The sequence below is a fragment of the Bos grunniens genome, chromosome 10 (assembly GCF_055505025.1).
Source record: "Bos grunniens cultivar Pamir isolate PY7600 chromosome 10, Bosgru_T2T1.0, whole genome shotgun sequence".
Classification (NCBI taxonomy): Eukaryota; Metazoa; Chordata; class Mammalia; order Artiodactyla; family Bovidae; genus Bos; species Bos grunniens.
The window spans coordinates 72524422-72536581 of record NC_141174.1 but is presented as its reverse complement, the minus strand read 5'-3'; the positions used below and the strand labels follow the sequence as shown (position 1 = coordinate 72536581).

Here is a 12160-nt window from a genome sequence, read left to right as displayed (position 1 = left end):
AAAAAAAATAAGCAAAGAAACAACCACTCCCCACCCTGACCCCATGCTTTGCATGAAATAGAAGTTGTTATTTAAATGATCCTGATACTGAGAATAAAATCCTCTCTTATTGGGCTGGAGCAAGGCTGGAATCAGAGCTGGGGAGCACTCTCACTAGCTGTGCAACAGAATCATTCTGGTCTTTCATGGAGGCTTTGTCACTGTGATTCTAGCTCCTTCATTCTGAATTTCATAGCTTTTCCTGCTTATAGCCTCTCGTAGCCCCAAATCTTCATAGCCCAAAGGAAGGGTGACTCCATTGATGTTCTCTGTTACTGCCAGTGCTGGGACTGTGGCCTAAGTTTTCAGTTTTACCTGCATAAATATTACACATTTATTTATTTGGTTATTTTTATAGTTGTGCTACCATTCCAACTCCATTACATTTCATCTATTGACTATGTGCCCTTAGGGATTGAAAGGATGGATCTATGAAAATTCTATTCCCTCTAAGGATCAGTGGTAATGTGAATGACCTATAAAGCAAAACAGCAAGAAAAGTGAGGGAAAGAAAATGAGGTGGCATTTAGTATATGAACTTGCAAAAACTTAGTAGATAAATTTTCACCATGGTGGGTCATGAAGTAGGGAACTGGAAAGGCAGAATTATGGCAGCTGGCCATTATGAGAGCAGATAACAAGAATAGATTACAGTAGTAAACCAAATTAAATTAATGTCTGCTTTGCAGTAAAAATGTAGGAATAATAATGGGGTATGGATTTCAAGGGCGTTTCCTTGTTCTGTCAGCTAGTGCCCGACCCCTTCTGTGCTCATCTCCCTTCATTGGTCTTCTCATTCTAGTGACTTTCTGCCAAGGGAACCTTCTACTCTCATCTTTATGGTCAGTTTTTTTTTTTTATGTGGGAATATATCTTAATAACCACAGACTTCTTTTTATTAGAAAATGTATAATTGAAGCTTTGCAAAATTTCTATAATCTACCACAAAAGCATAACTGAATTATTTTGTTAAATTAATGTTGGCATAGCTGTTATCCTACTGAAGTAATTCTGTTAGTCCCTAAGTAAAAATAATGTAAACTGCTATATTAAACCAACCAGAACTAGGAAATCTAAAATTTGGATGAATCCAGTGATATTTTCAATTCACATAGAATATTTCCATAATATTCAACCAGTCAGTTCTTCCAAAAACATTTACTGAATAGTGATTATTGGGCAGGCTTTGCTAGATGAAAAAGTTCCAGGAGTAAACAAACAATGTCCTTCGTCTCTGGAAGCTTACTAAATATATTGCACCCTATATTTCAATACCACAGAATGATGAAGCATTGATGTTGATTCTATAAATAATATGTGCAATCTCTTCCCCCTCTACCACTCGCTGACCAGCATGGACACAGATTCCAAGTCAAGAAAGATTCTACACAGACAGATTTCAGAATTCCAGAATCCATGGGTTCCAGATTCCAAGAGTGCAGTGGATTTTATGGCTGATGAACCACAAAGTAGCCTATGAACTCTTAGGATGTCTTTCGCAGACTCTCTAAACTCTATTAGCTTAAAGCTCTAGTAGACATAAGTATTCAGAAAAATTCCATCCTTTTTGGCTTACGTTTGGCCAGTTCCAAGGCCCTTTGGTGTCCTGAGAGAACCTCCTCAAGAAGCAAAGCCTAAGCTAGCCACTTTCTTTAGGAATCTTTAGCTAAGGCACAGCGCTATGTTAGAAATCAACAACCTGGTACCACAAAAGCGTGACGTGTGCATGTGACTGGGCTTCCCAGGTGGTGCTAGTGATAAAGCGCCTGCCTGCCAACGCATCCGATCCCCAGATCGGGAAAATCCTTTGGAGGAGGGCATGGCAGCCCACTCCAGTACTCTTGCTTGGAGAATCCCATGTATGGAGGAGCCTGGAGGGTTATAGTCCAAGGGCCTGTAAAGAATTGAACATGATTGAAGCAACCTAGCATGCATGTGTGATTTGATTTTTTGAAAAAGGGGTCAGTTAAGGTAAGTGGAGAATCTAGAGACATATTTGTGGTATGAGACGTTCAATCTGCTTTTCTAAAACATGTAAGCAAGTGTTGCTCATATCTACACTACTCATAGAAAGTAGCAACTTTATTCTGACATATCTCAGTTCTGTGTCTGGGTTTCAACTCAGAATTAGTATTATTGTAGGCCAGCACCTCCTCATTTCAAATACAGTTTCTGCAGTTCACTTTGATAGTTTCTCTGTCAATATCATTGTAATTGAAAATACTGGATAGGCTTTCCTAAGGTTTAGTTCCTTACTGAATTATCGTGATTCTTTCCATAATTTAAATGCATAAGATAGAAAACTATATTGAAAAATAAAAAAAGTGTTTTTCAAGTTGCTTTTTTCCCACTAAAGTATGATATAAAGGATTAAGACATTTATTAAATAGTTTCAGTTGGTATATAAAAAGTGGAAGCAGACAATGTTGTCACCATAATACCAAAAATATGCCAGATCAGCTACAAAACCACACCTTTGTGTTTTACATAAAGAGATCTGAGAATGCAAAGGCATCTGGATGAACCAATAGCAGATCAGGGTAAGCTTTTCTGAGATGAGTGAAGATTCATGGCCACTTTCTTAATGGGGGAACAGACTGAGCAGAAGCAAAGCTTCATGGATGTGGGATGTCTATCAGCATATGTGGAAAGCCAAACTCTTGTGGACCTCTGTGATGGATTATTAAGAGTCCTCAAGAGACCAAGGGAGTATGTATAGCTGCCAATTTTTTTTCAGAGTCTTAACTAAGTGCACACAGTGGCTACCCTCAGAAAACTGCCCCTCTCCAGGGCAGGAGAGGGGAGAGACAGAGATCCCTTTGAGAACACCTGCCCATCAAGTCTTTTCTATTGAACTTTCAAGGTACCAAGGGGTGGTGACAGGGCAGGAAGATTGAGAGATTTCAGCCAAGACTTGGAAAGCCAGAGAGAAGGCAGAGAAAGGCTGAGAGTAGTAAGGCCTTAAAAAGGCACAAAACAGCGGTGAAGGACTTTAAAACACGGGGACAGGGTAGAGGGAAGAGGGAGAGAGAGATCTCTAGACTCACTGGAGAATAGATCACATGCCCTGACAAAGGGAGAACCTTTATCCTGCTTTCAAAACATTTCAAACAAGTAGCAAACTGAAACGAAACAAAAATCAAACCAGACTCACCTCAACTGGAGAACAGACTAAAAAGAATAAACACCTCAGACTAGCTGTCACAGAGAGGAAGTGGTGTGACTTTTCTGGAGTAAATATTTACTTCAGTCTCTGTTGTTCTTTTTTATTCATTATCTACCATAAAATATATAAAACAAATTAAGAGATAAAAAGTGAAAAAGGTGACTATAATCAGGAGAAAAACAAACAAAATAGAAACAGACCCACACATTAACCAAAAATTGAACCCAACAGACAAGGACTTTAAACATAAACTATAATTATACATTAGAGATTTACTGGAAAAGATAGACAAAATTTATGAACAGAGATAAATTTGAGCAGAATTAGAAAACTAGGGGGAAGTATCTTTAGGTTCATATTATAGTTCCAACACTTATTGGGCATGGGACCTGGGATGACTTGCTTGTTCTCTGAATTTCCATTTGCTTAGGGAAAGCCTGTCCTCAGGGGGATGCTGTATTAAAAGATATAATACATATAAAGCTTTTAATCCAATGCCTAGTATATACTTTCTCTATTAACTGGCTCTACCCTTGGACCTTCTGCTCTTTATATATAACTTTCTTTGAGGATCATGACTCCTTCTATATTTATTCATGACTCCTTCTATCATCTCTATTGCAAATGGCTCTCAAAGTGAAAACCTTAGTCATTAAACTCTCTCCCATGTATCTCCTACCCCCACAACTCCAAATACTTATTGAGTGTTTTACTTGGGAGCATTGATGGGAAAGACTAGAGATCTCTTCAAGAAAATTAGAGATACCAAGGGAACATTTCATGCAAATATGGGCTCAATAAAGGACAGAAATGGTATGGACCTAAGAAGCAGAAGATATTAAGAAGGGGTGGTATGAATACACAGAAAAATTGTACAAAAAAGATCTTCATGACCCAGATGATCATGATGGTGTGATCACTCACCTACAGGCTAACATCCTGGAATGTGAAATCAAGTGGGCCTTAGGAAGCATCACTACGAACAAAGCTAGTGGAGGTGATGGAATTCCAGTGGAGCTTTTTCAAATCCTAAAAGATGATGCTGTGAAAGTGCTACACTCAATATGCCAACAAATTTGGAAAACTCAGCAGTGTTCACAGGACTGGAAAAGGTCAGTTTTCATTCCAATCCCTAAGAAAGGCAATGCCAAAGAATATTCAAACTACTGCACATTCGCACTCATCTCACATGCTAGTAAAGTAATGCTCAAAATTCTCCAAGCCAGGCTTAAACAGTATGTGAACTGTGAACTTCCAGATGTTGAAGCTGGTTTTAGAAAAGGCAGAGGAACCAGAGATCAAATTGCCAACATCCGCTGGAACATGGAAAAAGCAAGAGAGTTCCAGAAAAACATCTATTTCTGCTTTATTGACTATGCCAAAGCCTTTGACTGTGTGGACGAAAACAAACTCTGGAAAATTCTGAAAGAGATGGGAATACCAGACCACCTGACCTGCCTCTTGAGAAACCTATATGCAGGTCAGGAAGCAACAGTTAGAACTGGACATGGAACTGGTTCCAAATAGGAAAAGGAGTACGTCAAGGCTGTATATTGTCACCCTGCTTATTTAACTTATAGGCAGAGTACATCATGAGAAATGCTGGGCTGGATGAAGCACAAGCTGAAATCAAGAGAGAAATATCAATGTTGGGAGAAATATCAATAACCTCAGATATGCCGATGACACCACCTTAAGGCAGAAAGTAAAGAAGAACTAAAGAGCCTCTTGATGAAAGTGAAAGAGGAGAGTGAAAAATCTGGCTTAAAAACATTCAGAAAACCAAGATCATGGCATCTGGTCCCATCAGTTCATGGCAAATAGATGAGGAAACAGTGGAAACAATGGCAGACTGTATTTTTGGGGGCTCCAAAATCACTGCAGATGCTGAGTGTAGCCATGAAATTAAAAGACGCTTACTCCTATGACCAACCTAGACAGCATATTAAAAAGTAGAGACATTACTTTGCCAAGAAAGGTCCATCTAGTCAAGGCTATGGTTTTCCTAGTAGTCATGTATGGATGTGAGAGTTGGACTATAAAGAAAGCTGAGCACTGAAGAACTGATGCTTTTCAACTCTGGTGTTGAAGACTCTTGAGAGTCCCTTGGACTGGAAGGAGATCTAACCAGTCCATCCTAAAAGAAATCAGTCCTGAGTGTTCACTGGAAGGACTGACGTTGAAGCTGAGACTCCAATACTTTGGCCACCTGATGTGAAGAACTGACTCATGTGAAAAGACCCTGATGCTGGGAAAGATTGAAGGTAGGAGGAGAAGAGGATGAGATGGTTGGATGGCATCACCAACTCAATGGACATGTGTTTGGGTAACCTCCGGGAGTTGGTGATGGACAGGGAGGCCTGGTGTGCTGCAGTCCATGTGGTCACAAAGAGTCCCACACGACTAAGTGACTGATCTGAATTATTGTTTTAAATAAAACATAATTCTTGATTTTTCCTCAAAATCTTCTCTCCCTGCTCAATTTCTATAATAGTTCAATCAAGCTTGAAATACCTGAGTGGAACTTAACTTCTTTTCCTTCTGCCACACAGCCTACATTTAAAATATTTCTTTTTTTTCCCAAAGCAACAGGAATTCTACTTTATTGCTGGTGGAAACATAAAATGGTATAGCTACTTTGAAAGACAGCATGTTAACTTTTTACAAAGCTAAACATGCCCTTACCGTATACAATCCAGAAATCACATTCTTAGTTATTTACCAAAATGAGTTGAAAAATTATGTTCATACAAAAATGTGCAAGTGATTTTTTTTATACATATTTTTTTTAATTTAATTTTTTAACTTTATAATATTGTATTGGTTTTGCCATATATCGAAATGAATCCACCACAGGTATATATGTGTTCCCCATCCTGAACCCTCCTCCCTCCCCATACCATCCCTCAGGGTCGTCCCAGTGCACCAGCCCCAAGCATCCAGTATCGTGCATCGAACCTGGACTGGTGACTCGTTTCATATATGATATTATACATATTTCAATGCCATTCTCCCAAATCATCCCACCCTCTCCCTCTCCCACAGAGTCCAAAAGACTGTTCTATACATCAGTGTCTCTTTTGCTGTCTTGCATACAGGGTTATTGTTATCATCTTTCTAAATTCCATATATATGCGTTAGTATACTGTATTGGTGTTTTTCTTTCTGGCTTACTTCACTCTGTATAATAGGATCCAGTTTCATCCACCTCATTAGAACTGATTCAAATGTATTCTTTTTGATGGCTGAGTAATACTTCATTGTGTATATGTACCACTGCTTTCTTATCCATTCATCTGCTGATGTACATCTAGGTTGCTTCCATGTCCTGGTTATTATAAACAGTGCTGCGATGAACATTGGGGTACACGTATCTCTTTCAATTCTGGTTTCCTCAGTGTGTATGCCCAGCAGTAGGATTGCTGGATCATAAGGCAGTTCTATTTCCAGTTTTTTAAGGAATCTCCAGACTGTTCTCCATAGTGGCTGTACTAGTTTGCATTTCCACCAACAGTGTAAGAGGGTTCCCTTTTCTCCACACCCTCTCCAGCAATTATTACTTGTAGACTTTTGGATCGCAGACATTCTGACTGGCGTGAAGTGGTACCTCATTGTGGTTTTGATTTGCATTTCTCTGGTAATGAGTGATGTTGAGCAACTTTTCATGTGTTTGTTAGCCATCTGTATGTCTTCTTTGGAGAAATGTCTATTTAGTTCTTTGGCCCATTTTTTGATTGAGTCATTTATTTTTCTGGAATTGAGCTGTAGGAGTTGCTTGTATATTTTTGAGATTAGTTGTTTGTCAGTTGCTTCATTTGCTATTATTTTCTCCCATTATACCTACACTGAAATCAAGCACCACACAAGTTCCAGGGTAAGACATACCAAGCAAATTCTCCAGCAACACAGGAACACAGCCCTGAGCTCCAAGATACAGGCTGCCCAAAGTCACCCCAAAACCATAGACATCTCATACCTCATTACTGGACACTTCATTGCACTCCAGAGAGAAGACATCCAGCTCCACCCACCAGAACACAGACACAAGCTTCCCTAACCAAGAAACCTTGACAAGCCACCTGTACAAACCCACACACAGCGAGGAGATGCCACAATAAAGAGAACTCCATAAACTGCCAGAATACAGAAAGGACACCCCAAACTCAGCAATTTAAACAAGATGAAGAGACAGAGGAATACCCAGCAGATAAAGGAACAGGATAAATGTCCACCAAACCAAACAAAAGAGGAAGAGATAGGGAATCTACCTGATAAAGAAAGAATTCCAAATAATGATAGTGAAATTGATCCAAAATCTTGAAATCAAAATGGAATCACAGATAAATAGCCTGGAGACAAGGATTGAGAAGATGCAAGAAAGGTTTAACAAGGACCTAGAAGAAATAAAAAAGAGTCAATATATAATGAATAATGCAATAAATGAGATCAAAAACACTCTGCAGGCAACAAATAGTAGAATAACAGAGGCAGAAGATAGGATTAGTGAATTAGAAGATAGAATGGTAGAAATAAATGAATCAGAGAGGAAAAAAGAAAAACGAATTAAAAGAAATGAAGACAATCTCAGAGACCTCCAGGACAATATTAAACGCTACAACATTCGAATCATAGGAGTCCCAGAAGAAGAAGACAAAAAGAAAGACCATGAGAAAATACTTGAGGAGATAATAGTTGAAAACTTCCCTAAAATGGGGAAGGAAATAACCACCCAAGTCCAAGAAACCCAGAGAGTCCCAAACAGGATAAACCCAAGGTGAAACACCCCAAGACACACATTAATCAAATTAACAAAAATCAAACACAAAGAACAGATATTAAAAGCAGCAAGGGAAAAACAACAAATAACACACAAGGGAATTCCCATAAGGATAACAGCTGATCTTTCAATAGAAACTCTTCAAGCCAGGAGGGAGTGGCAAGACATACTTAAAGTGATGAAAGAAAACCTACAGCCTAGATTACTGTACCCAGCAAGGATCTCATTCAAATATGAAGGAGAAATTAAAAGCTTTACAGACAAGCAAAAGCTGAGAGAATTCAGCACCACCAAACCAGCTCTTCAACAAATACTAAAGGATATTCTCTAGACAGGAAACACAAAAAGGGTGTATAAATTCGAACCCAAAACAATAAAGTAAATGGCAACGGGATCATACTTATCAATAATTACCTTAAATGTAAATGGGTTGAATGCCCCAACCAAAAGACAAAGACTGGCTGAATGGATAAAATATTTCTTGAATTTATTTACTGAATCAACAAATATTCACTCAGGACTTATTAAGTGCTAAATCCTATTCTATACATAAGGCATGTGGCAGCGAATGAGACAAAGTAAACACTCCCTTCATTTCTAACACCCTTCCTGATCATTTTGGTCTTGAACTATTACAGTAATCTCTTGTCTCCCTCTTTATTTTCACCCCTCTCATCTACGGTACATGTTATCAACACACTAACTTTCCTTAACAATATAAGAGATGGCATTCATCCTCTCAAAAACTTATGGTGTTGACCACTGCCCAGTCAATAAAAATCAAGCTCTATAAACTGAGAGTCAAAAGACTTCAGCCATTTGATCCCACCCTTCAGAAGAATACCAAGACATAAAGCTAATACAATAGGAAAATTAAATAAAGATTCAAAAGAATCTTGACTGGCTGAAAAAAAACCTGAAGACTAAATCTTAAAAACTGAAATAGAAAGTAATAAACAGAAACCGTAACATGCAGCTTCCTTCTGGTCTACTTACAGAATCACTCTTATTGGCTGTGGAGTTGTCCTGTCCTGCCTTGTGACATATTTCTGTATTGCATCACTATGAATTTCAGTGTTTGTCATGAGACTATAAGTTTCTAAATTTCTTAAACCCTCTGAAGCCCATAGTTCTCTCCCAGTAGTGTGTGTAGCACATGGTACTCAAAGACCAAATGACTCTCTTCTCCATGGTCCAGCTATCCTGCATACTTCCAGAGAAGAGTCTAACTGGCCTTGTACTCACAGAAAGTAAGCCACCACCAAACAGAATTATCAGGTAAAAGGGAGGAGAGAGTTACTGATTGCTTTTGATATGCCCTTAGAAATAGGACAAAATAGGATCAACATTTTCTGTTTTTGGAACTCTAAAACTAAATAAAATTTACACATGGTAGTCAATACTTTTCTCATCTAACCCACTGAATCAAGAATGTTACTATTTTTACCCATTTTTACCAATTTGGGGAATGTTATACAGAAGATTCAAATCAGATGACTATTTTATAAACTTAATATACCTGCTATTTTGTCTGACATTAGTCAAGTAGTCTCATCCTTCATATAAATGCAAAAAAATAAAGCTAATACAATCAATAAAATAAAACAAAATTTCAAAAGGATCTTGACCAGATGAAAAGAAATATGTTGCTGTTTTCTAACCAGAAGCAATAAGATCAGTTTTTACTTGTGTCACAATATAATTTTCATTGTATAAAAACATGCTCTTTGCTTCATATACATCTAAATTATGCTATGTTCTCTTTTGGATAAAATTTTTAGGGAAGGTGAACATTAATTTTTCAACTGACTATTGTTAATATAAACTTTCTAAAACACATTTTGAACAGATGTGGCTGACTTGGGTCATTTCATGGCTTATAAGAATGCCTTGGAGTCTGAGCATTTAAAAAGTGAATTCCTAGAGTAAATGTAAAGGAAATTACTTATATTATTCTATTTTTTTCTGGTACATTTATTCACATAAACATTCATATTCATAATAACGCCATTTGAACTCTACTGAGTATTGAACTGAAAAGGTCATAGGGCATCATGATTTCCCTGTTTAATTTTTTATCCCTTTAAAAGATTGTAATGATCATAGTTGTGAGAATTTCTTATTAAATCAAAATATTTCTTCTTTTAAACCTGTCTCATTTGCTGTTAGTAATCTTAAAACTGGAAAAAATACAAGAAGGGCCAAATGAAACTGCACTTCCTTCATCCCTCCTACCACTTAGATAAAACCATGATGTTTATAGAACACATCATAATTTCTTATACAAATGATGTATTTAACATATAAAATAATTTGACCCTGCATATATTCATTCATAGCAGTTATTAAAGAAGTATTTATTGAATGTCTACTGTAGGTTTGGCATTGTTTTAAGTGCTGGGAGTAACAATAGGAACAGACATAAATTTTGCATAAAACAGCTTACTGTCTGCAGGTACAAGGAGAAAGTCAAACAAGCAGTTACAATAAAGGGTAGGGGTGGGTTTGGTGAACGCATGAAATGCAGTGGGACTACAAAGCATGGGATCTAACTGGAAGGACCTCAAAAGGCTTCTCAAAGAATCTAAAGGATAAGTTAACCAGGAAAGTCTGGAGGGAGACATGGAAAGAGAAAGAGGGAGGGGGAGGGGAAGGGAGAGAGGGAAAAGGCAGGAGAGATGAAAACTGCTCCAAAAGGAACAGCATGTGTTAAGTCCCAGAATACATGACGGGTACTAAAAACTGAAATAAGTTTGGCATTTGTAGTTAAGTTGCTAAGTTGTGTCTGATTCTTCATGACTCCATGGACTGTAGCACACATGGCTCCTCTGTCCTCCACAGTCTCTTGGAGTTTACTCAAGCTTATGTCCATTGAGTCAGTGATGCTATCTAACCATCTCATTCTCTGCAACTGCCTTCTCCCTTTGCCTTCAATCTTTCCCAGCATCAGAGTCTTTTTCAGTGAGTGACCTTCCAATGCATATTCAGGGCTGATTTCCTTTAGGATTGTCTGGTTTGATCTCCTTTCAGTCCAAGGGGTTCTCAAGAGTCTTCTTCAGAACCACCATTCAAAAGCTTCAGTGCTCAGCCTTCTTTATGGTTCAATTCTCACATCTGTACACAACTACTGGAAAAATCATAGCTTTGACTATATGTACCTTTGTTGGCAAAGTGCTATCTCTGCTGTTTAACATTCTGTTTAGGTTTGTCACAGGTTTCCTTCCAAGAATCTTTTTGATTTTTGCATAGCTGAAGCATAACTAGATGAGTAATAGTGGAGAGATGAGGCTAAAAACCTAGAAAGAGGACAGATGTTATGGAGCTTTATAAGCCATACTGAGTTATTATCCTCAGGTCAATGAGAACCCATGGGGATGTTCTAAACAGAGAATTGACCGGATCTCATTTGTCTTTTAGAAACATCATTCTGGCTGCACATGGAGAATGGGCTGGAGGGCAGTAAGTCACGAAGCAGAAAGAACTGAGAGGTCGCTGGAGGAATCTTGGCAGGAGGAAATAACCTGAAACAGGGAAGGAGCACTGAGGATAGAGAAGAGAGGGCAGATAGGTTGAGAGAGTTTTTAGCAGGTTTAAATAAGTGAATGGAGAAGTGAGGAAAGTTTTTTTTTTTTTTTTCTCATAACATTTATTTTTCTCTTTTTTTTTTTTAACCTACAGCTTTATTGAGATATAATTGACACACAGCATTGTATACATTTAAAAATGCATGGCATAACAATTTGACTTACACACATCATGAAACACCACAATAAGTTTAGTGAGTATCGATCACCTCATGCAAATAAAAACTTAAATAGAAAAGAATCATTTAATTAAGAAAAATTTGCAGCTTTCTGCATTGGGAAACTGGATAGATGGTGGTTCTGTTTACTGGTATTTCAGTACGAACAGCAATGGGCTGGGACACTGTTTAATGACCTTTTTTCCAAATTTTATGTATCATGTCATACAACTGATGCCTCAAATCTTTGTGATTATTTTCCTGAGGCTTCTACGTTACTGTGTTTTCTAAGCTACTGCTAGGCTTTTCCAACTCCTTTCCTTCCCGCTGCTCCAAAATTATAAATATCCTTCATGATTCTATACTGTATTCTTCTTTATCCATTTATTCCTCCTGATAGCTTATGCAGTCCATGGGTTTGGCTAATCACCTTTAG

General features: G+C 37.9%; 1 protein-coding gene across 3 annotated transcripts in view; it reads right to left on the bottom strand.

The window, feature by feature from the left end:
- Positions 1–12160, bottom strand: part of DPH6 (diphthamine biosynthesis 6) — a 190923-nt gene that overhangs the window by 12375 nt on the left and 166388 nt on the right. Inside the window, exon 7 of one of the 3 annotated variants that reach the window (XM_086322009.1) lies at positions 3194–3316. The exons of the other annotated variants lie outside the window; for them this stretch is intronic. Coding sequence (XP_086178135.1) covers positions 3281–3316 — 36 coding nt within the window. The 3' untranslated portion in view covers positions 3194–3280. Of the gene's footprint in view, positions 1–3193; positions 3317–12160 lie in introns of those variants that run through there. 3 annotated transcript variants of the gene reach the window in all.